The sequence below is a fragment of the Dipodomys ordii genome, unplaced genomic scaffold (assembly GCF_000151885.1).
Source record: "Dipodomys ordii isolate 6190 unplaced genomic scaffold, Dord_2.0 Scaffold19, whole genome shotgun sequence".
Lineage (NCBI taxonomy): Eukaryota > Metazoa > Chordata > Mammalia > Rodentia > Heteromyidae > Dipodomys > Dipodomys ordii.
The window spans coordinates 5,790,754-5,816,178 of record NW_012267235.1 but is presented as its reverse complement, the minus strand read 5'-3'; the positions used below and the strand labels follow the sequence as shown (position 1 = coordinate 5,816,178).

The following is a 25,425-nucleotide window of genomic DNA, read 5'->3' as shown; positions in this document are numbered from 1 at the left end:
AATCAGATCCAGCCAGCATGTGTCCCTGAATATCAGAACAGGCACTATATTTACCCTGAAAAGCCTTTTAGTGCAAGTGAGAGCTATAAATAACCATTAGGGCCCAAGCAAGTAGACTGCACATGGATCTCCTTCCAAGAAATGCAGACCCATTTTAATTAAATTTGTCATTAACCTGTGGGGCAGGCAGCCCCACCCCTAGCCCCCCAGACTCAAATTTGCTTTTGGAGACACTGTAAGTAACTTCTTACTTCTTATTCGATTGCAAGCTCACTTATCTGGGGAGCAGCCTGCAGGCTGCACAGAGCAGAGAGGTCCCTGAAGGATTCTGCAGCCCCAGGCTCCCCTCCCTCTACTCTGAGAGTCACATCTCCACAAAGCCGACCTTTTCCACCTTGTTGCCCCCCATCCAGCCCCCAGAACAAGATGGGAATCATGGCTGTGCTGATGCTACCTCTGCTACTGTTGGGGATCAGCGGTCTCCTCTTCATCTATCAGGAGGTGTCCAGGCTGTGGTCGAAGTCTGCCGTGCAAAACAAAGTAGTGGTCATCACAGATGCCATCTCAGGACTGGGCAAGGGTAAGCTGGCTTCACCCGTGTGTGTGTGTGTGTGTGTGTGTGTGTGTATGTGTGTGCCCATCTCTACCCAAGGGACTGGCAAGAAGCACCTGCCAGGTGGGGAGGGGTCACTTTGGGGTTCTTTAGGGTATGTCTCTGTTTCTTTCCTTGGGGGGAAAGCTATGGCTTCCTTGAGGGATACCTGAGAGGACTGGAATGTTTTGGGAGTTGTAAACTCACAGTCTTAAGAGCTGAGAGTGGTGTATGCTGCGACTGGTTGTGCTTTCATGGAGTTTCCAGAAATGGCAAAAGACAAGGAAAGTCCTTAGCTGCAGCTGCACGCTGGTGGCATACTCAATGGAAACCCAGACTTGGCTCTGGCACTTTTCTAGCTGGTGACTTCACTTCCCTGCTTTGCATTTCTCATCCGTAAAACAAAGATGCTAGGCAACTTTTAGTTCGTGATGTATCTGTGAGCAATGAGTAAATTCAGAGCAGGTAGCACTTAGCAGAGCACCTAGAAGTGCCCCCTCCCCAAGCATTAGCAATGATGTTGGTGATGATCACACTTAGGCACAATGTGCCCACTTCAGTGGGCCACACACCCCACTACTCCCTACCATAGCCTGGTTCTTCTATAACTACCTCCAAGTTTTGTAGGCATTTATATTAGCATCTTCTGAGTTAGATCATCTCAAGGTCCTTCTGCTAGTGGCTTCTGGGATGAAGGGCCAATAAATGCCCTTTGGTTTTTCAAAATTCTAACTTTCCCATCCCAAACAATGCTAGTATAACCTTATCTGCTATTGAGTTGAGTTGCAATTTTCACTATTGTTTTTGTTATTTTTTTTTCAAATCCAGCAGAAAGCCCACACATCCAAGCATCTATTAGTCATTCAACAAAATGACTATCTGGCCACTGTGTCATGAGCATTGTTCTTTCCAAAGAGTAATTCTGGAAGGCTGGGAGCATTCTACCCTGAGAAACACCTTCTCTGAGATTCCTCTCAAGCCTGCTGCTGCTTCTGTGGAAAATCACAGTGAAAGTTAATCTACACGCTTGAGGATGGCTTATAGCTCAATGAGTGACCATCTTGGGTCAGTCATATGTTTACTTTTTGAAAGCATAAATCAGATAGATATGGCTCTCTGTATGTCCCCTTAGTGGATCAGAGAAGCAATTCTTGAAGATCTCTTGTCTCATTAGAAGGGAGTAGGGGCAAACCAGGGTACTATATTTACCAATCAGACCAGACAGCAGACAACAGTACTGCCCAGGAAAACTGAAAAGACATGTCCACATAAGGCCATTCTCAGTTAAAGGCTTAAGAAAAAGCAGTCTCCAGATAGAATGTGTGATCTAGAAACAGATCAGGCTGCTGACACATGGACCCTAAGGTGGCCTTTACTAGAGAGCTTCCCCTGCCACCCTAACTTCTATCTTATATCCCATGGCTCTTTGCACACGTGCACCCACACTAACATGCTTCTCACACTGTTCCCTCTCTGTGTTTCCTAGTTATTCCCATGGTGAAGCCAGTGTTCTGTGCAGCTGGTATCCCCAGCATCCAAATGCTCAGTCAACAGTGCTCAAACATGCTGATCTAGCCAGGCACTGGTAGCTCATAACTGCAATCTTAGCTTCCCAGGGGGCTGAGATCTGAGGATCACAATTCAAAGCCAATCTGATAGGAAAGTCCATGAGATGATTCTCTCCAACTGACTATCGAAAAGCCAGAAGTGGAACTCTGGCTCAAATGGTAGAATACTAGCCTTGAGCACAAAAAGCTAAGGGATAGTGTCCAAGCCCTGTGTTCAAGCCCCAATAACAACAATAAAGGGGAAAATCTATCTAATAAACAGTCTAATGATTTTATTAGTCCAAACATTTGACTGAGGGAGGCACTCATTTAGATAAGTAGTATGTTCTTTAATGTTTATCAATGATCAATTATCTTGTAATGTTTATCAGTTTCCAGTTTGGTTCCAATATGGTCATAGGATTCACTACATTATTTCAATTCTGAATTTCTTGAGGGTTTTTAAATGGGCTAGATGTGTCAATCTTGATATGTGCCCTTTGCCAGCTTGATAAGAATTGCTAGAGCTGCTGTTGGAGTAAGAAGGGTCTACATATATTATCTTTGTCCTGTTGTTTGAAGATACATCGCAACTCTCTTGTGTTGTCATTGGTGTGTATTACTACGTAGCTGCTCTCTCTACTGCTGTGTGATGTACATGTGGTTTGATAATCTGCTTCCTACGTTAAATTTCATTCAGTTATGGTTACTGGTTGTATAAATCTCCAGAGCAAAACTCACATTGACAGAGAAACATGACTGAGTCTGTCATGACCACTACTTCTTACTACATCTCATTGGCCCACTCTGGAAAGAGATACAAGGCAGAAAGAAATATGCTCACGCATTTAAAGGCAACTTTAGAAGCTGGGTGTATGTGAACTTAAATAAGGGCCTGCCCTCCATGTGTGGCTGATGACAGTGATTCCAGACTCCAACTGCTCCTCTGTCAAGTCCAAGACAAGCAAAAAGTAAGAGCTTACACATACACACACACAGAGAGAGAGAGAGAGAGAATCCAAAGCACTCCTGGGTACCACTGACCCAGACTCGCCCTACAAGTAAAATGACCCTGTTGGGGTTCACAATAGCAAGCTATGGAAATCAAACAAATGGATTACATCCACTCCTGACCTTGCCCTAATCCTCCACAATTCAGCCAAGTGGGATACTGTGTCACCTTGTACTCATAAAGTCTGCAGCAAGAGTGACAACCCAGCCTGGCTCAGAGAGCAGCCACCAAATCTCAGCCCTGCCTGTGACCACCCACCAATGCCCAGATCTTCTCCTTTAAATGTTGCTGAAATCAATTCTTGCCCTCTTTCAGTCCCTGCAGGTTCTCCTCTACCATTCTGTTACCTCTGATTTTGTTACCCTCTTCCTGATGCACATCCTATAAAATGGTCCCCCGGGTTAGCACAGTTCTGGATTGGGGTTCCTACTACTACCGAGTTGTCCTTGGGTTAGCCAAAGCTAGACTTTGTCTGTCACCACCTTCTTGTCTGACACTGGCTCCATGTCCTCACTCCCTGATGAGTTTTTTCTGAAGGGAAATCCCTCAAGAATCCTGGACTCTGGCTCTGATTTTGCCCCTATGGGACCTAAGGTAACATACACCACCTCTTAAAATTATGAAAAGAATTGTAATTCATCTCTCGACAACTGACAATATGCAGAGATTTCTTTTAATAGTTCATGGAATGAACAAGCTGTCCACATATGTCACTGTTATTTTTAAGCATCAAGATTAGTTCTCCAACCACACTCCAAAGAAGACTCTTTTGGACTTCTCTTTGGGGCCCCTCTCTGGATGGACAGTCTCTCAATCCTTTCTTTCACTGTTTTCAAATAAACTTACTCTGTTTACCTTTAAAAAAAACAAGTATTACCCCATAAGAATATTATATGTCTACCAACAATAACAGTCAGAAGGTCCTATATGGGGTAAATCAGGAATTAGCCCAGAGTTAAATTAATTAGACAGGAAATAGGTTCATGTTTTTAATAAGAAGAGCCCTGGCTGGGGGGACCTATCACAGAGAAAGTGCAGCAGGAAGAATGGTAGTCAGATAGCACAAACATGGCGGTTCTCCCAATCTTTAGATGGAGATATGTTAGGATAGTGATCTTAAAGACTCTAGATGAGCTGGGATAACTCAGTGGTAGAGTGCTTGCTCAGCTTGTGAAAGGCCTTGAGTTCAGTCTCGGGCACCCCTCCCCAAAAAGTATTTCTAGCCTTGGAAGAGGGTTGGAAGAACATCATGACGCAACTATGAATTCTTTTGACTTTTTGAGTTCTTAAGAGAAGGGGCTCAACCACCATTGGCTTCATCCATCAAGTATACCTTGCTTTTCTTCTTTTCCACAGAATGCGCTCGAGTGTTCCATACAGGTGGGGCAAGACTGGTGCTGTGTGGGAAGAACTGGGAGAGGCTGGAAAGCCTCTATGATGCCTTGATCAGCGTGGCTGACCCCAGCAAGGTAATGCCTTCCCAGCAGGCCTTGGGAACTCACAGGTATCCTTAGCTTACATCCGTTATTCAGGAACAGTTCTTGGGCTGAGTGGAGGAAGTTTGTTATTATCTGAGGTGAATGTGGTGTGATTAGCCCACTGGCCTTGATTTAGGTCTATCCGCCAGTCATCAGGGATTCATTTATTTTGACCATTCACCACACCAATAATTTGACACTGACCCTAGCCCTGATTTTGTGTAAGAATGCAGAAGATCAAGGATGTCTCATGGGACCCTAACCACCCAATGGGAGCCTGCTCAGCCAGGTATCCATGTCTCAGGCCTGTAATCCTAGCTACTCAGGAGGCCGAGATCTGAGGATCATAATTCAAAGCCAGCCCAGGTAAGAAAGTCTGTGAGACTCTTATCTCCAATTAACGACCAGAAAATAGGAAGTGGTGCTGTGGATCTAAGTGGTAGAGTGCTAACCTTAAGCAAAAGTGCTCAGGGGCAGCACTCAGGCCCTGGGTTCAAGCCCCATGACCAACAAAAATAAAAAATAGGGAACCTACTCTTCAAGGGCATAGCTCCAAACTACTGTTTATCAAACACTAGGAATGAACCACCTCATGGTATCACCAATTTTTCCAACTGTTCCTAACCCTAGACCCAATAGTCCTGATAGCAGCAAATGTCTAGAGCCAAACACAGCACCTACCTCATAGGTGCTGTTCCAATATGGATCTAAGGTATGCTGAGAAGGATTTTCTTATGGCCCATCATCCAGTTTGGAAAGCAATTTCCAAAAAGGAGCTCAGAAATGCTCAAAGTAATGATGTCACCACTGAGACCAGAGCATGACCTCCAAAGTGGACCATTATCAAGAGCAATATTGATTTGGATTTATTGGTTTGGGAACCCTGATCAGAATTACATGTTTATGTCTTGATTTCTTATCATCCTGCTCTCCAGGAATGGATACTCCATCTATCCTCATTCCATTTTTACAACTTCCTTTAGTTTTGTCCCTTGATAGGAATCCCGTGCACTTTGAAGTTCTAGAGCAGTGGAAGACTGTTGGATTGAGAGCCCCTCAGGTTTATAAGGGGAAAGTGGTCCCACACAAGCCATGATTCTCTCATTGGTTCAGCAGACATTTACCCCAAAGTTGGTCCTCCTGGATCTCTCAGACATCAGCTGTGTCCAAGATGTGGCAAAAGAAGTCCTGGATTGTTATGGCTGTGTGGACATCCTCATCAACAATGCCAGTGTGAAGATGAAGGGGCCTGCCCACAAGATTTCCCTGGAGTTGGACAAGAAGATCATGGACGCCAATTACTTTGGACCCATCACTCTGACCAAAGGTCTCGTGAGTTTCTCCATTTCCCCCTGGGTTTCTAGGCCACCACACACCAAGAAAGGACCTGTGACATAGCCAGATAGCCATGTCACTCAATCTATCAGAGGCTCCCAACTTCAGTAATAGGAGCCTTAAACACAATCACTGAGAAGGCTGATAGAAAAGGGCTGTTGGAAATATACTACCACTACGTTTCCAATCTCCCTGTCCATGACACTCATCCCCCGCAGCTCCGCTCTCTATGATTCTTTGTGCTTCCATATCCATGTTCCTCTTCTCATTCAGCCTGTCTGGAGATGTCTTTTTATCTTCGACCTATTTTTTTCTACATCAGTTTTACAGTTGGTTAATGTTCCTGTCCTCAGAAATAAAAAGGAAAATGGATTTATCACCAAACTACAAGAAGCCTAGTATCTTTTTTTGTGATAATGGGGCTTGAACTCAGGTCCTCATGCTCTTGCTTGGCTGGTTCTCGATGGCTGGAGCCACAGCTCCACTTCTGGCTTTTTCCTGGTTAATTAGAGATAATATTTTCTGTCCAGGCTGGTTTCCAACTGTGATCCTTGGATCTCAGCTTCCTAAGGAACAAAGATTACAGGCACAAACCACCAGTGCCTGGCCCAGTATTCTTTTCTTTAACATTATTTATTATTATTGAGTAATTGTACCACATTCTCTTTTTATTCTCCCCTCCCATCCCTACTCTCCACCAGTGTTCTTTAAACATATGTGTGTGTTATTCTGTATTATTTACTTCTCTGTTACACAGATGATGTTTATTGACTGTTTTTGTCCATTTGTTTGTGATACTGGGGTTTGAACTCAGAGCTTCACGTTTGCTGGGGATGCATTCTTTCAGTCCTTGCACTGAAACAGGGAAGGCAGACGATGTCTACCTTTAGAGGGGAAGTGGTGGCTTCTTCATGGACCTAACTGAGGGACTTGGAAGACTTTGTGGGTATAGCCTTCTCACCTCAAAGCTCAAGGCTCCAAGCTGCAGCCTATGGAGTTACAGCTGGAGGTATCCACTGAACAGAATCTGATTAAGCAGAAGCCCCAGGGACACATACACATGGCATTGGGTACATGGCAGAGGCTAAGAAGGCCTGGTCTCCAGTCATAGTCTCACCAGCCAGCTCCATTCCAGAAGCCTCTGGAGATGGAGGATCAATGAGGGAAAAGAAGCCTTTGGAACAGAGAGATGACTTTCTAGACCTTCTAGAAAGTATACCAGAGAAAAGTTTCCCCCAAGTCCAACACTGATCAGATACCAAGTGGGCCAGCAAAGGCACCTCTGTCCATCAAGCCCCAACAGCAACTTCTCAGTGGCAACAGCTCACAGAGCAAAAGCAGCAGAGTAGGAAAGGCCAGGCCAGGTTGCCCCGATGGGTGGGCCTCTCCCTGTTCAGGGACCTGAGTCTGGCCACAGCTCTGAGTGTCCATTTGCTCATCTCTACCAAGAAGGTGCTAAGTTTCATTGACCGCTCTGGAAATTGAGTCTCTAAACAACCTTTGAGGGTTTTTTTTTTTTCATTTTTGGTTCTGTCCATATTCCACTTGTATTCTTAGTTTATAGCATTTCTTTCCCCTACATTTCATTTTAAATGAAATCTAAAGCAGGGTATGATGGTACTTGACCATAACCCTGGTTATTCAGAGGTAGAAACAGGAAGATCACTGTTTAAGGGCAGCCCAGAAAAATAAATAAATAAATAGTGAGACCCTGTCTATTCAAAAGAGAAAAGACAAGAAAGTGAAAAGATCCACACTAGGGAATGAATTGTGGAATTGTGTAACCGTGTGTGTGTGTGTGTGTGTGTGTGTGTGTGTGTGTGTGTGTGCGCATGTGTGCACAGCAAAGAAATTGTAAAGAATGCTCTACCCGTCTACTTCCTCTCCAAGATTCCTTACAGTGATGCCTTATGTTTTCCAGTCCTACTTCCCAACATGATCTCCCGGAGGACAGGCCAGATCGTATTAGTAAACAACATCCAAGGGAAGTTTGGAGTCCCCTTCCGTACAGCTTGTAAGTTGCAAAGGCGAAGATGATGAATCTGTATATTGTACACCTTAAGTGACAGAGATATTGTCCGCGTGTGACCAGGCACATAACTACACAGGGGGAGGGATGTCTCACCCCCAGAGATGAGCTGAGCTGGCTCTCTGCTGGGTCTTATTCCTTCAGTTCCTTTTATTTTTCCTTTTTTTGGTGGTGGTAATGGTGGTACTGGAATTTGAACTCAGGGCCTCTTGCTTGCTAGGCAGGCACTCTTACCACTGAGCCACATCTCCAGCCCTATTTTTCACTGCTTACTTTTAGGATAGGATATCACTTCCCACCTGAGCATGTCCCTGAGCTGCCATGTGCCAGCTGTAGGCTTCTGATTGTTGCTGACGTAACAGGCTCATGCACCACATCTGGATTCCCTTTTGTGGAGCTGGAGTTTCATAGACTTTTCTGCTCTGACAGGCCTGGTACCTCGATCCTCCCAGTCAGTCTCCCCTCTATCTTGGGATGACAGGTATGCACCACAGGTTCAGAAAGGGTCTCGTAAACTTTTCTACCTGGAACTAAGATCCTCCTATTCTCAGTCTTCCAAATAGCTAGAATTACAAGTTTGAACCACCAGCAACCAGCAAAGTTCTTACATTTTGAGCACTTGGAGTATGCAAGTCCTCTCAGAAGATGCTGAGGTGTAAAATACAAGGTTTTTCTCCTCCTGAAGCTTAGTCAGTTAGAAGCCAGTCTGGGCAGGAAAAAAAATCCATGAAATTCTTATCTCTAATTAGGCACCAAAGAGCTGGAAGTGGAGTTATGGCTCAAGTGGGAAAGTGCTTGCCTTGAGCACACAAGCTCAGGGACAGCACCCACACCCTGAGTGTAAAGTCCCAGGATTGGCACTAAATAAATAAACAATACACAAAGGTGATAGAAGTGTGGCTCGGCTATAAAATGGCTGCCTTGAATGCACCTGACTCTAAATTCAAATCCCAGTACCACACCAAAAGAACAACAAAAAAAAAAAAACACCCACATGATTAACCATAGTCATATAGAAGCCAAGTTGCTAATCAGAGTTCAATTTTAACTCTGACTTTTGCTCTTTGTCTCTAAGCAAGGGTTTTATTGTTGTTCTTGTCATCATTTGTGTGTGTGTGTGTGTGTGTGTGTGTGTGTACTAGGGCTTGAACTCAGGGCCTAGGCACAGTCCCGTAACTTTTGGCTCAAGGCTGGCACTCTACTGTTTGAGCCACACTTCTACTCCACTTCTAGCTTTTTGCTAGTTCATTGAAGATAAGAATCTCACTAACTTTCCAGCCCTGGTATCTTCAGGTTATGATCCTCAGATCTCAGCCTCTTGAGTAGCTAGGATTACAGGTATGAGCCACCGTGCCTGGGTCTGAGGTGGATTTGTGAGGCTCCTTTCAGCCCTGAGCTTTGAGGAACATCTAGGTCAGCTGTTGTGTCTCTAATGCATCTCTGGGGAAGCAGGGATGGCCCTTTCCCACACCAACACCCACCTCTGGCTGATGTTTCTTCCAGATGCGGCCTCTAAGCACGCTGCCCTGGGCTTCTTTGACTGCCTTCGGGCTGAAGTAGAGGAATATGACGTGGTGGTTAGCACTGTGAGCCCAACTTTCATCCGGTCCTACCATGTGTATCCAGAGCAAGGACACTGGGAGCCCTCCATCTGGAAATGTGAGCTTTTCAGAGGGAAGCTGGGAACTGGGGGGTGGGGGGTTGGGAGGGATCATTGTGTGGCTGGGCCCAAGGTGGGTGTTCCTGAAACATGAGTCTAGGGTGGAGTACACACCTTCAGACCTGAGGCCTCTTGATAAAGAAGCTCAACCTCTAGACAACAGACCCAGGCCAAGCTGAACTTATACACTAAACCTGCCCTCTGGGCCTGTTCCTTATGAGAACCTGGCCTGTAAGCACCTGCCCTGTCCAAGGAGGGAGCCCTAGGTAGAAGTGGTGTCCAGCCAGAGAACAGCTGGAAGCTTGCCTCTGCCACACATAAAATGGATGAACATAGATTCAATTCTTAAAATGAGTCTCTGAAGCTGAGTGTGGGTGGCTCACGCTTGTAACCCTAGCTAAGGGTTACAAGCTGAGATCTGAAGATCATAGTTCAAAGCCAGCCCAGGCAGAAAAGTTTGTGAGACTCCTCTTCTCTCAAAAAAAAAAAAAAACTACCAAAAAAATAGAACTAAAAGCCATAGAAGAGTTCTGACTCAAATAGTAGAGCGCTAACCTTGAGCAAAAGCAGCTCAGCAGACAGTACCCAGGTCCTGAGTTCAAGCACCGGAACTGGCACCCAAATAAGAATCTCTTAATAACCACTTCACAGAAGCAAAAGGGAAGTCTGCAGGATTGAAAGGTCACCCCACCCCACCCCCACCCACCCCTGGGGTAGTGGCAAGCAGATAGCAGCGTGGCCTGGCAGCCTGGTCTGTGCGGGTGCACGCATTTCCTGTCCCTTTGGGTGGGCAGAGGGTTCACCCCAGGCTGCTCCTGGCCCAGGCCTCAGACCCCCTCCCCTGACCCCCATCTTGGGGCTTTCAGTCTTTTCCAGGAAGCTGGGCTACGGCGTGCACCCCGTAGAGGTGGCCGAGGAGGTGATGCGCACGGTGCGGAGGAAGAAGCAAGAGGTGTTCATGGCCAACCCTGTCCCCAAGGTCGCGGTCTACATCCGCACCTTCTTCCCCGAGTTCTTTTTCGCCGTGGTGGCCTGTGGGGTGAAGGAGAAGCTCAATGTCCCCGAGGAGGGTTGACTACAGGATGTCAGATGTGGCACCCCATGGGAATAAAGGCTATTCCTGGCAAGTGCTGGCCCTGCCTGGCTTGGGACCCCTCTTCACCTATAAGGAGCTCCCTGAAGGGTCGCACACCCTCCTCAGGAGAGAACTGTGGGCCCCCTGAGGATGTACCACTCAGTATCCCTGGGGCAACTTCCAGAAGCTTCTCTGTTCTATGAAGTGACACCTGAGCAGGGACACAGGAGCCAAAATGTGTCATACCCAGCTTTATGCACACAGTCTGTGACCACCAGCCACACAACGGCTCACCTGAGGTTCACCCCCAAAACCACATGCATCCTATTATACCATAGGAACCTCAAACCTGTAAGTGGCTCACACCTGTCATCCTAGCTACTCACATTGCTGAGATCTGAGATGGCGGTTCCAAGCCAGCCCAGGCAAGAAAGTCCGTGACACTCTGATCTCCAGTTAAGCACCAAAAAGACAGAAGTGGGGATGTGGTTCCAATTATAGAGCAAAGCCTTAACAGAAAAAGCAAAGGGACAGTTTCCCAGGCCCTGAGTTCAAATCCCAGTATGGGATGGTGGGGGCATGACACCAGAGTGAAGGAGAGAAGGAAGGACAAGGCATCTGTCCACGTCAACCTCCAGCAACCAGATGCAACTCGGGAACCCTTTAGGACAGAATTGCCCCATGATACCTTCTGTTAGAATGTCATCTAATATGGTAGTCATCAAACACATGTGGGCTACCTAGCACTTGAGAAACTCCCAAGTTCTGGACAGTCTAATGTCCTGTGGGCCTTGGTCTCCCTCTGGATGCTGCTTATGACCTTCAGATGTCCCTGACTCCCGTCACATACGCCTAGTAATGAAAAACACCAACTCATGCGAAGAAACCCAGAGTAAAACAACATCTTTATAGGAGAGTGGGGCCTAAGCTGGGTACTGCGTGCTGAGAGCAATGTATCATGTAATGTTAGGAATGGCCACAAGATGTTGCTGTTGCTTCAGACATCACCACTGGAATCCCCCAAAGCAGCCATGTTCCCCTGTGCATTCAGTCTCTGATGAAACTTCCTTTTCAAGGTCCCATTTGGCCCTCCTATCAGTCTCAACTCATTAGAAGGGCTGACAACCCATTTCACAGATGAGAAAACAGGATGTCGTGGAGTAGCAGTTACTACTCACAACAAGGAGAGCCCCAGATACACAAAAGGACTGCGTGGTAGAAGGTCCAGGTAGTTGGTGATTGTCCCAGACCACAGAGTAGCCATCCAAACACACTACAGAGCTTGAAGCAGCCTTCATATTCCACACTGGGAGGGGGGGAGGGGAGGAGTGGAAATCAGCTGATTTTCCCCATTCAAAATATCTGCAAAATTTTTAATTAAGTAGAACTCCTACTGAAACAGAAAAAAAGAAGAAAAAAAGATCACATTCCCCAGTAATCACATTTAGCATCTTGGCCTTCAGAGAAAGACCAGAGTCCTTACAGATGCTTGACAGGACAAGGCACTTTAACACCAATAGGAATAAGAGTTTATTTTTATCTGTATTTGAGTCACTATGGCCTGGGAGCACTGATTTAGCTTACTGTGGAAGACAGATTCCATTGTGGAAGAGGTGACATAAACACTTATAGTCACCGAACAAAATAAAGTGATAAAACAATGCACTTACTGAATCCATTGTTTGGACATAAGGAAGGCAGGTTACAACAGAACAGGGGAAGTTTTCTTGTGCAGGCTTCAGAAATTATAATCATCACTTAGTTTTAGGGCTGGTGGGAGCTGCCAGTCTGCTAAGTTTAACAGTATATTCCAAAAAAAAAAAAAAAACACCTTACCTAATAGTCACAAAGATGATAAGTTCAGACACAGAGACTAGTCATAAATGGCTACTACAAGAACTAGAGCTAGCCTGAGATAATATTGGCTCTCAACTGGCAACATTCCGTCACTCCACAATCAGGAAGTTGTGGTGAGTCAGTCTACAGGATCTTCAACACATCCGTGGCTTCTTCAGATAAACTCTCTTGTTTATGTGTGTGCCAGTACTGAGGCTTGAAGTCGGGGCCTGGGGACTGTACCTGAGCATTTTTTACTCACAGCTAGCATTCACCCTTGAGCCATAGCTCCATTTCCAGCTTTTTGCTGGTTAATTGGAGATAAGAATCTCTTGACTTTCCTGCCTGGGCTGGCTTTGAACTATGATCCTCAGGTCTCAGCCTCTTGAGTAGCTAGGATTACAGGTGTGAGCCACCAGTGCCCAGTTTCTCTTTCAGACAACTTAGTTCACCTACCCAGTAACTGAGGATGCGACCTGATTTGGACTAGTCTTTGCACATGCTGTCATACTAAAATAGGGAGAGCTCCTTATCCAACACACCTAATGTCCTTACAAGAAGGCAACTATGTGAAGATAGATACACAGAGAGACTCACAGTTCATGTGGAGCTGAAGGCAGAAGCCAGCATTCTACTGCTGCAGGCCAAAGCACACCCATTGCCAGCCACAGCTAACTTGTTTCTGGTGAAGCCATTATTCTTTCCTTCTTCTTTCCAAGGGGCCAGGGTCTCCCACTAACAGCTTGAATTCACGCTTTCTGTTTCAAATCACACAAGGTGTGACCATTTGTTATAGCAGCTCTCAAAAACCAATACAGTCCATTTGTTTCCAGCCTGGATCTTAACTGACCCAAATAATACCCAAAAGAAATCCGTGGGAGCCAGGCACTGGTGGCTCATACCTGTAATCTTAGCTACTCAGGAGGCTGAGATCTGAGGATTGCAGTTCAAAGCCAGCCTGGGCAGGAAAGTCCATGATATTCTTATCTCCAATAAACCAAAAGTGGCACTGTGGCTCAAGTAGTAAAGCGCTTGCCTTCAGCTGAAGAGCTGAGGGACACGCCCAAGCCCAGAGTTCAAGCCCCATGACCAACCAAAAAAAGAAAGGAAGGAAGGAAGGGAGGAAGGAAGGAAGGAAGAAAGGAAGGAAGGAAGGAAGGAAGGAAGGAAAGAGGGAAGGAAGAAAGGAAGGGGGGAAAAAAAAGAAATCCATGGGAATCATTCAGGGGAAACTCAAGAACCAGAGGAAACAGATTCTTCCTTTACAGAGACATGAGTCCTTCCAAATGGCCTCACTCTGCCCAAAGAAACAACTAGCTCCATAAGCCATTGGGGAACTAAACAGCTTTCTAACTGGAGGGACTATTTAGTCCCAAGTGACTTGTGGGAAATTCACACACCAAAATGAAACACACATACATACACACATACACACATACATATGCACACACACACACACACACACCGCCCACCCCAGCATAAAACCATTACCTTTCCAGGGTAAAATTATTACCTTTAGAATAAACTAAACAAGTCTGATCAGTGATAGGTGTCTGAGTGGAAGAGAGCAGGGTTCACAAGACAGCAGATAGACGGCCAGAAGGCCTGTCCTGGAAAAAAAAAAAAAAGATGGCCTAAACAGCATGGTGGGCCAGCCTTGTGCAGAAGAATGAGTCCCAAGGTCTGGAATCCTCAGCTAAGATAGGCTCTGTGAGCTCCTGGCCCTGCCCCATGTCCTTTCCTGGAGGTGGATGGTTTTCTCTGACTCGGGATTTCTCACAAGTGTGGAGATGCACCATGAGCCCACCCAGGTAGAAAAATGGGCCAGCTTGGTTCTCCCCATCTCCCCCCACTCATGGCCACTCCCTTCCCCATGACTGACCACTAGAAAGTTAAATGAATCAGTGATGACTTTGAGAGGTGAAAGCAACTGCTCACACATTTATTCACCCAAGTGCCTGTAAAGTTTTATTTCATTACCTTCAGGGTCAGGTGGCCAAATGGTGCCTCCAGGATTTTTTTATTATTTACTTTACTGTTATTAGAAAGGTGATGTACAGAGGGGTCACAGCTACATAAGTCTGGTACAGTGTCTCTCCCTAACCAGGTGAGAGTAAGGGAACAGAAGAACTCCAGGATTCATTTTTGGGCCATGTCTCAACAACATATTTACCTGTGTGGGCTTCACCTTGAGCAGCCTGCCCATGGTCATGAGGAGATGGATACTCATGGTTCCAGGTGTCCTCAATGCCTAGCAGCTGAATAGAAAGAGATATCTCATTCGTGGATTGGCTTTTCTCTTAGCCTGACTCATTCTCCCTGCCACCGGGGCTCTGATTTCCTGGGAGGGTCACCTTCCCCATAGCTGCCTCCCCCAGTCCTTGCCTCAGGCTCTGGCAAAGGAACTCAGGGTTCTTAGAGGGCACCTCTCCATTCCTCTTCTTTCTCCTTTTCTCACTCCTCCTGACATCTTGTCTGGTTCTCTGTGCGTGTCAGTCTCATTTTTCTCTTCTCCTGCAGGCTGTGTTTTTCTGTTTCCTTGGGATTTCTGGTCCCACCCAGCTCTGGCATACGCACAGTCTTGATTTGCCGAGCTGTCAAATGCAACCTTAACTGTCTGGAATCTCACAGCTTGATTGTCTAGGGCAAGCTGCCTCTGACTCTTTAATGCCTCTCCCCTTCCAAATGGCTGAGAGAGCACTGGCTTACCTTGACTCAGGGGTCCACCCCAGTTAGTCCTCTTCCAACTTATGTGACTGGATCTGGATCTCCAAGAGAGAAGCCAAGGGACAGCAGGCATTGACTCCCCCATCTTACTGACTTGGGTTTTAAAAAGCCAGCACAAGACAAGCACTGGTGACTTATACCTGTTACACTAGCTGCTCAGGAGGCTGAGATCTGAGGATCAAGGTTCAAAGCCAGCCCAAGCAGAAAAGTCAAGAGGTTCTTATCTCTAAATAACCAGCAAAAGCCACAAGTGGAGGTATAGCTCAAGTGGTAAAGCTTCAGTCTTGAGGGAGAAAAAAGCCAAGCAAGAGCATGAGGTACAGAGAATACTGGTAAATAAAATAGTCACTCAGTGGAATTCTTGAATTCTTGCAATTCTGACTACTAGCACCTAAATCTTTGTAATTTAAGGAATAAAAAGAGATTTCAGATTTGAGCTGACACTTAACCTCTCTTAGATTGTGGCCCATCAAACAACCCCACGGTCTTCCCAGTGGTTCCTGGAGGAGCAGCCATCATACTCTGAGGAGAGTGAACACAGCAGCTGCATGTGCATCTGGAAACAAGAATGTTGTCCTTTTATTCACTTATAAAAATCATAAAGTGGGGCTGGGAAGGTGGCTCAGTGGTAGAGTGCTTGCCTTGCATGCCTGAGGCCCTGGGTTCGATTCCTCAGCACCACATAAGCAAAAAGAAAGATGACTACAGCTACAGCACCGGAAGTGGTGCTGTAGCTCAAGTGGTAGAGAGCTAGCCCTGAGCTGAAGAGCTGAGGGACAGCACCCAGACCCAGAGTTCAGGCCCCACGACCGGACCCCCCCCAAAAAAAAAACCCCAAAAATCATAAAGTAAAAAAAATCATAAGATAGACCATTAAGATAAAAATGCAAATCATGCATGCAAATCATTTAAAGACAATGACAAAAATCTTAGTGACTCATTACCTTTGAGAAGGACCAGATCCCCAGCACATTGTAAGCCACCACACCTCTCTCCAAAGGTCAGAAGCCTCCCTCCCAAGGTCATATCTCTACTTGTCACCATTCTGAATGCTGCTGATCCTTCCTTTGCTTTTTTTGTAGTCTCATCACATATATGTCTATGCCTAAATAGTACATTGATTCAGCTTGCTTATTTCTGAACTTTAAACACTTCAAATCTGTTCTCTTCTGCCTGTAAGTTTTCATTTAAGCCCATTGAGTCTAGAATCATCCACTTGTCCTTTCTTCTAGGAATGGCTATAATTTTCTATTTGACTAAATTACCTTTTGTCATGATTATAGTCTATTGTTCACATTTTGTTTCACTTCTGCAAAGTCTTTGATGGTGAGGCAAATTTGGGCATGAAATCCAATTCCCAAACAACCAGTGTCATGCTATAAAAGCACCCACAGCTCATTATGGGGAACAAAAGAGTACCCAGATATTTACCACCTGAAATTGACATATTGATTCAGATAAACATAGCTCACTTCTGCCTCTCCTCTCTCACTTTCTCCTCTTTGTCTCTATCTCTGTCTCTCTCTGTCTTTGTCTCTCTCTCTCTCCTCAGATTGGAGCTTAAACTCAGGTGTTTTCCCTTAGCTTTTTCACTCAAGGATGATCTTCTACCACTTGAGCCACAGCTCCACTGCTGGTGAATTGGAGATAAAGAGTTTCAGGGACAGACTTTTTTATGTCCATGGGTATGTGTGTACCAGTCCTTAGTCATAGCTTTGTCCTTGAGCTTTTACCTCAAGGCTGGTACTCTAACACTTGACCCAAAGTTCCACTTTCAGCTTTTTGGTTTAACTGGAGATAAGGGTCTCTCTGACTTTTCTGCTTGGGCTGACTTTGAACCATCATCCTCAGATAGCAGCCTCCTGAGTAGCTAGGATTACAAACATAATCCCAGGCCCTGAGCTCAAGCCCCGAGACTGGTGCACAACACACACACACACACACACACACACACACACACACACACACACACACGAGTGGGAAACAACAAGCAAAGAAAGCTAAGGGATAGCACCCAGCCCTAAGTTCAAGCCTCAGTGGATAGAAGATGGAGGATTTGGAGGTGAGGCTCAGTTGGTAGAGTGCAGCCTATGAGCAATGAGCCTATGAGCAATGCGTCAGTTACCAAGTTTGAGTCCCAGTGTTGCAACCAAAAAAAAGTGATGGGGGCAAGATGGAGGGAGAAGGGAAGCCATCCAGGTCCAACAACCATGACAGAGACATGAAGAGCAAGATTGTTACTCAAAACCTACCCACCTTGCCTCTTGGCACCAACTCTGGTCCTGGATTCAAACCTGACAATGTATGTGTGAGCAATCATTTCTCCTCAATCCAGCAACAAACCATCTGTGCAGAGCAATGTTACATTCCCCAAAAAAGCCTGGAGTCTTTTGCTTTCTTTACAGATAACATGTGTGTTGGATAAATAGTCACTGAGTTATGTGGGAAAAGCTATAAAGTAAATTCCATTTCTTGACTCCCCTTCTGGAATTCCACACACTTCTCTTTATCTCCAAGGGATTCTTTCCTGTGTAATTCTCCATAAACAAGTTGAAGCCAACTGCCCAGGGCAAGAATTTTATGTCATATCCATCTGGGTTATAGTACTCTGTGACTCCCCATAGTCATCTTATATGTCTTCAGTGTCTATCATTACTGTAAGTGGATTTGAAGATCATACCTGCCAAAGGCACAAATATGTGTGTGCCAAAAAATTATCACCTGGTGTGACAATTGCTATATTGGACATGTGGCTTCTTCCAAAGCAGGGCCACTACTGAGTTTACATCAAGATCCAAGGAGAGAAACATAAGAGAATAAACTTTAGGGGATCAGTAAATACGCTCACCAGGGAGCCAAATAGTAAAATAACCAATTGCTCTGCTTCATGTTAAATGATTTCTGCTCTTGGATTCTATTCAGGTGTTGTGAAGAGAGATTCAGTCTTGTTGAAAAATTGCCTCAAAGCCTAACCTGTTTTTAAGGAATGAGGATATGAAGAGTCAGGGAAAATAATTTGTTCTGTTGTACAGAGTTGATATGGTCAACAAAACTCATATTTGCCTGGGTGCCAGTAGCTCATACCTGTAATCTTTGCTGCTTAGGAGACTAAGACCTGAGAATTGTGGTTCAAAGCCAGACTGAGCAGGAAAGTCCATGAGATCCTTATCTTTTAATTATTTAACCATCAGAAAGCTAGAACTATAACTGTAACCCTTCTCTTTTTGGCATTTTCAAATTTAAAAATAAATAAATAAATTAGCTAGAAGTGAAGGTCCTGAGGTCAAGCCCCATGACTGCCAAAAAAAAGTGAACTTGTTCATAAACATCTATAAAGTCCCTCTCTGCAAACCCCTAGACATATTTCTATACTGTGTATAGAAATTTTCAGATTGTGAGAACTACTAGAATTTGGCGAGTTTCACTGGTGTCATATTTGGATCCCCAGGTCAGTAAGGTCTTCAGAAACAAAGTAAACTAACCATTTATTTTGCTTCTGTTTCAATGGGGTCCCATCATCCATGCGTTTAATGCATTGCATATAATATTTGAAAATCAATTATAGTAGACTGGCAAATACATAATAGAAGGATAAAACAGCATGTGGATTCAGATAAAGTCTGTGAGTTACTGGTATTAGTAAAGAATAGGGCTAGGGCAAACAGGATGAATGAGGACGAATATGGTGAAATATTTACTTGCATATATGAAAATAGAGCAATAAAACTTGCTGAAATTTCACAATGAAACTTTTCCTTATACAAACTAATGCATGCTAATTCAAAAAGAAAGAATTAGCTGGGTACTGTGGCTCACACATCCTAGCCAAGGATTGGGAAATTGCAGTTTGAGGCCAACTCAGGCAAAAAGTTAGTAAGATCTGATCTCTATTTAAAAAGATATGCTAAGTCTGATGGCCTGGGTTTGCCATTACACTGACACGGGAAACAAAAATAAGATCACAGTCCATGCTAGCCTAAAGTCAAGACTTTACTTATTAAAGCTGAAGACAGAGGCTAAAGTGGTCGAGCATCTACTGAGCAAGTCCCAGGCCCTAAGTACAAACCTCGGCACTGTGGAAGAATAAAGGAATGAGAGAGGAGAGGAGAGGAAGAGAGAAACTAAGTAAGAAAAGAATCCATCAAAGCCTCTGTGGGATTATATAGCTACAGAAAATGGATGACCTGCATTTTTGTATGAGCCAGTGGGCATCTGGGCCAATTCTGACAGACTTTCCAAGAGAATCTTCATATCAGATGCAATCCCATTGACAATCACTAAGGAAATAAAGCCCTTCTGGAATTCTATACACTTCTTTTCAATTGGGAGACCATTTGGAATATTCTATTGTAATAAAAAAAAACATAAGCAACAGCACAATTTCTTTTTTCTTTTCTTTTTTTTTTTTGTCGGTCGTGGGGCTTGAACTCTGGGCCTGGGCGCTGTCCCTCAGCTCTTCAGCTCAAGGCAAGCGCTCTACCACTTGAGCTACAGCGCCACTTCCGGTCTTTTGGTGGCTTATTGGAGATAGGAGTCTCACGGTCTCTCCTGCCCGGGCTGGCTTTGAACCGCGATCCTCAGATTTCAGCCTCCTGAGTAGCTAGAATTACAGGCATGAGCCACCAGCGCCCGGTTTACACAGCACAATTTCTTACTGGAGAAGAAAAAGTAGAGACAGATAAATCTGTCAAGAACTTTCTTGAACCAAGGTTCACAACATCCATTGCCCTTGACTCTGCAGCTATTTTGGAGAAAATGAACAACTAAGTCCATTCTTCACATCAAATCTTCATTTCTAGCTCCATCTTTATACTTGGCACATCTGAATACAAGGGCTTCTCCCAGGAAGCAAGTATTTGCTGCACTCATTTTCCCTCACTGCTATACTAAGCTATACAGCTGAAGAGATAGAAACTTGACATTTAAGAAGCACTTAAGAATGAGTGTTGTTGTTTTAAGGCTGGCTGAAATCTAGGAATGTAAGACCTATCTGGTTCTCTCCTGAATAGTTGGAGAATGTGATATTGTCAAAGCTAAAACTACTGTAGCCAAACCAGAAAGCTATAGATTCTATGGTAACACATTCACTCAATCAAACGTATTTTCTGAGTGCATATTATGCACTGGAGGCTCAGAGACCTCCTTTCACTGAACTTACAGTAATCACAGAAGCAAGTGATGAAGAGAAATACTATAGTGATGAATATATTCAGGGGTTCCACATCCACAGAGTCAGCCAACAATGGCTGGAGCAGATCTGTAACAGAAATTGTCCCCGATCAATACCATAGGACAACCACTTACAAAGCCTTTACACTGGATTGGGTATCACAAGGAATCTAGATATGACTCAAAATACATAGAATAATGTGTGAAGGTTATTTATAAATAACAAACTTATTTGTAAATATATGGACTTGAGCATCTGTATACTTAGGTATTCAGTGAAGATTCTGGAAACAACCCTGAACAACCCTGAAGGACAACTGTGAGATTAAGCAAATAAACAAAATGAATGCAACTTTAGAGAAGGACCTCAGCACGGACTTTATGAACATGGTGATATTTGACCTTCCTGGATGATGAGAAAAAATGCTATGAAAGGAAAGGGTGATTCAAGCATGGGAAAAAAAAGCCAGTGTGGTCAGAGCCAAAAGAAGGGAGATGTGGTACACGGGGGTTGTCCATCTGTCCTTACCAGTGGAAGTTTGAGGCAAGAGAGATTCATGAGCCACCCATTTTCTGCATCTAAAAGCTTACTCTGAACATATGTACTGGGTATGTGGGGGTGGGGGTGGTAATAAAAGCATAACAGTGGAGAAGATTAGAAGTAGGACAAAAGGCTACTAAAATGATCCAGGACCATTTGGTGATGTACACAGTAGGGCAAAAAATCAGATCTGTGAGCTCTGACTGCATTTCAGTTCCCAATTGTGTCCTGCACTTGAAAGGATACTCATTATGACTTTATGACTCTGTTATGCTCAGCATGTCACATTTTGATGGGACTTCCCACTGGAAAAAGGTATGTGGATCGGTTTTCCTAGTGGATTCTCATAGCATCTCTGGGAAGCAGAGAAGTCAAATATTAAATTCCAACCTAAAGAGTTAAAAGTCACAAAATTAGAAAAGTAGCTCACTTAGAATATCCTAAAGCTATTCTAGGTTCCCTGTAGCCTAAAAATTGAATAAACTTATTTTTTCGCAGAACTGTGAGAATTTAGCCCATGTTGATGAGGAACTTACAGCCCAAGATTAAAATCAAGTTAAGACAGGCATTTGTGGTTTATACCTGTAATCCAAGCAACTCAAGGGGCCCAGGTAGGAAAATCAGTGAGACTCTTAATCTCTAATTAATCACCAAAAAGCCAAAGGTGGAGCTGCAATTCAAGAGGTAGAATGTCAATCTTGAGTGAAAAAGCTAAGGGACAGCACACAGGTCCTAAGAGCAAGTCCCAGGACCAGCACAAAATAATAATAATAATAATAATAATAATAATAAATTTTTACTTCAAGACCTACGCAGTTAATGGTGAATGTACACATATGCAAATAAATGGAAATGTATAAAAGTCTATGGGCTTTCACCAAATGGGGGAGGTGAATACAGAGGACTTGTTTAGGATTAGAGAGAGGAATAGAGAAATTCGAAGATATGGAGAACATCAGGACTGGAAGAGAGTATAGCACAAAGCAATAGTGTTTTAGAGCTGGGAAGTTGAAGGTCCAAAGGGGGCAAAATGACATGCTAAGATACATCTGTTGAGTGGATGAAAGGAGAGGTGGTTGGATTGAAAGCAAGCAAGTTGAAAGTCATCAGAGGCGTAGGAAACAGGGAAACTAGAGAAAATGTGTATCTAGCACTGAGTCAAGAGGAAGGAGAGCAAGACAGAGACATGGAAGACACTGGGAGTAACTGTCTCCATGCTGATACCCATGGCAGGCCAAGGCCACCTTTGTGTCCACCTTTGTTCATCACCCAACAGGACCAGAATCTTCTACCCTCTGCTCTCTACTAGTCCCTAGTCTCTGCTTCTAGATGCTTCATCAAAATGAAGCTATTTTTATCCTGACCCATATCAGCATATCCTGTCTCTGATTGTTTGTCTTTCTCTGCTGCTTAATAATTTTGGAAGTGTAGAAATGTACACTGGATATTTGAATTAGGGACTCACCATTGGTTGGCAAGTAAGATCTCAGGACCTTTGCTCAGTATTTGGCCATTAACTGACCAAAGATACCAGGACTTTATTCCACTCCAGTGCTCAGTACTTCTACATCCTTGTGAGAAACTTGGGAGTTTTAAGGTTTGGAGAAAAGGAGACCTCCACATGGTTGTTCAGGCAGGAAAGAGTTTATCAGCAGAACTGAACCACCAGCCCATACAAGATGGAGAGGTACAGAGGGGGATCTTATGGAAAGGAGAAAGGTTATATAAGGAGAGGGCAGGAGGAGATGTGGCCACAACAGATAAGGAAGTGACCTCAGAGCTTGATGGACCTCCGACTGTCCCCAGGTGCACCAGTTACCTGGGTTATAGGTGCTGTTGCAGGGACTTCTAGAGAGAGCCACATGTGCATAGAGGAGAACAAAGAGAAGGGGCCAGTTTTCCCAGGTGGACCTAACATTCCAGCCTTTGATAGTTATAAAGGGGTGCTGACTCTCTGGGTACTTTCTTTTTTTGGGTCCAGTCATGGGGCCTGAACTCTAGGCCTGGGCACTGTCCCTCAGCTCTTCAGCTCAAAGCTAGCGCTCTACCACTTGAGTCACAGCACCACTTCGGGCTTTTTTTTCCCTGCTTATGTGGTGCTGAGGAATCGAACCCAGGGCTTCATGCATGCAAGGCAAGCGCTCTACCACTGAGCCACCTTCCCAGCCCTCTCTGGGTACTTTCTGCTGGCAAGGGACATCAACATTAGGGGTGGATGGTGGAGATGTTGTCCAGTCCAGGAGAAGGTAGCAGTAAGAGGTCCTTGGTGGTGAACACATGTATAGGTCTTTGGATGAAATCTGAAAGAAGTCTAATGAAGCAGGGGCTGAACAGTTAGAAAAGAAAAACATTAGAGGGCTTACAAATGGTAGAAGGAAGGGCAGCCATCCATTCAGATTGGATTACTTGGCTAGTGCCTGTCTCGTGCATTCCAGGTAGTCCTGTAGTTGGTGGATCATATCCTTGACTGCTTCTGACTGATTAACATCTGGTGACTAGGTAGAGAAGAGAGAAGAGCATGATGGACTGGTTAAGAATAACTAGTCAGAAGCTGGGGCTGGATTGGCATGGGTAAGGGACCAGTGGGAGAACTTAATCATTGCTGTAACTGGACTATGGATGTCTGGACTATAGAGATGGGAGACCCAGGAAGGTGCCAAGGCAAACTATCTTGAATCTAAGACACACTATACATAGAAATAACAGGTAATAAAGGCAAGAATGTAGGTTCCTGTCCATTTAGAAGAAGGACTGGTATGAACATCAGATATGCAAGTTTATTTTTTTTATTGTAAAGATATTGTACAGAGGGGTTACAGTTACACAAGTAAGGTAATGAGTACATATTGATAGGCATGTTTATTAATTATTTTCTTTTGATCTCCCAGCTCTGGTTAGTTTTGAAAATACAAGCAGAAAGTGACTCCATTTAGGGTCTGACACCATATCCTTAACCGCATAGTTTTTTCCAACTGCTTCTGGATGGTCCCTTAACACTGTTCAGGTAGGTCTCTTTTCCTTGATGGGAGGATACCCTAGTAGCATTTTTGCTAGTTGCTGAGATGGCATGTCCCATTGGACTGATGGTATGTCCCACGTTGGAGGTAGTGTGACTGACAGATTAAATGAGAGTTTTTGCCATAGACCCTTTTATTGCAATTGAAGCAACAAGGAGTTCAACAGAAATACTTTTTAAGTAGAGCTTACCTGAAATTTAAGAATGGAACTTAAGTTTGCCCAATAAATACTTGCAAGAGTTCTTTATCTCCCTGTGGATCTGACATTGCTGCAGAGGTTCAAATCTGTAATGATAAAACTCAATAGTGATCATGATCAGACTTTTGAAACAGGAACTGATTAAACAACTTTAGAATATTAATTGATATTGAAACCATTGCCAGCTCTGTATCCAAGGCCTTTGGAAAGACATATTAGACACATTTGTTCGCACCCAAATCTGTTGAGTTTTTTATGGTCTGAGTTTAAAATTGCCCATTTTTCTTTTGGCCTGGGGAGCCAGTTAAGTCTTGATTACCATAGAATTGCACAATGACCCTCCTTAAGGCAATTTACTGTTATTCTACCACAGCCAGGATGCCCAAGCAGAGAAGAGGGCTATCCCCTAATTTTTGTCACAAGCAACATAGCTAATAGTTATGATTGAAGTCAAAAAAGCAAATAATTTCAGGAACTATCAGTACCAAAAAATATTAATATTTAAGGCAAAAGCACCTGAGTTTAGTAGAAAAGACTTTTTCTCACACCATGCTGACAGATTTTATGCATTACAACATGTTTTGAACATGTTCAAACACACACACACACACACACACACACACACACACACTTGTGCACAAAAGTTTTAAGGTGTACGTAGGTTTTAAAAATAAAAGTCAGCTGTAAGTTTTCTGGAATTCCAATGGGAAGAGATACTTTTGCCCATAGCACTATAGAACCACTTGGCCAATGCTAGAAAAACAGGCAACAAAAACAAAACAAAACAAAAACACAAGACAAAACTCAAGATGCAAATACATTAGCTGACAGAATTAAACAGAATCTCTGTGCTTAAACACACATTGATTAGCCAGAACAGAAAACCTTTAAAACAATTTTGGTAAAGCTTGGTGTTAGAGTGGGGAGGGGTCACATGAAAACCTACCACGTGGTCAAGATGGTGAATTTCTGGACAAGTCACAATCGTAAGGAAAGTTGGCAGAGCTTTATTGAGTAGGTAAGCAAGCAGGCAAGCAGACAAACAGAAAGGAAGAGGCACACTCAAGGAGAGTGTGGTGGGTACTCTGGAACAGAGAGAGACAGAGACAGAGAACAGGGGAGGGGAGGGAGACAGAGAGATATTAAATGGCTATAAAACAAGGAGGTGGCTGGTGGCTGGGAGGCTTATATCCATACCTATCCTGTGT

General features: G+C 44.2%; 1 protein-coding gene across 2 annotated transcripts; it reads left to right on the top strand.

Moving 5' to 3' along the window:
• Positions 1-419: 419 nt before the first annotated feature.
• Positions 420-10,783, top strand: Dhrs7c (dehydrogenase/reductase (SDR family) member 7C). Of its 2 annotated transcripts, none has more exons than XM_013013266.1 (6): positions 420-580; positions 4,508-4,620; positions 5,743-5,956; positions 7,886-7,978; positions 9,497-9,652; positions 10,520-10,783. In XM_013013266.1, the coding sequence occupies exons 1-6, from the start codon at positions 427-429 to the stop codon at positions 10,726-10,728; spliced, it is 939 nt and encodes a 312-aa protein (XP_012868720.1). In that variant the 5' UTR covers positions 420-426; the 3' UTR covers positions 10,729-10,783. The 2 variants fall into 2 exon arrangements, with proteins under 2 accessions (XP_012868720.1, XP_012868721.1); XM_013013267.1 differs by having other exon boundaries at positions 5,746-5,956; positions 10,520-10,775.
• Positions 10,784-25,425: the final 14,642 nt, after the last annotated feature.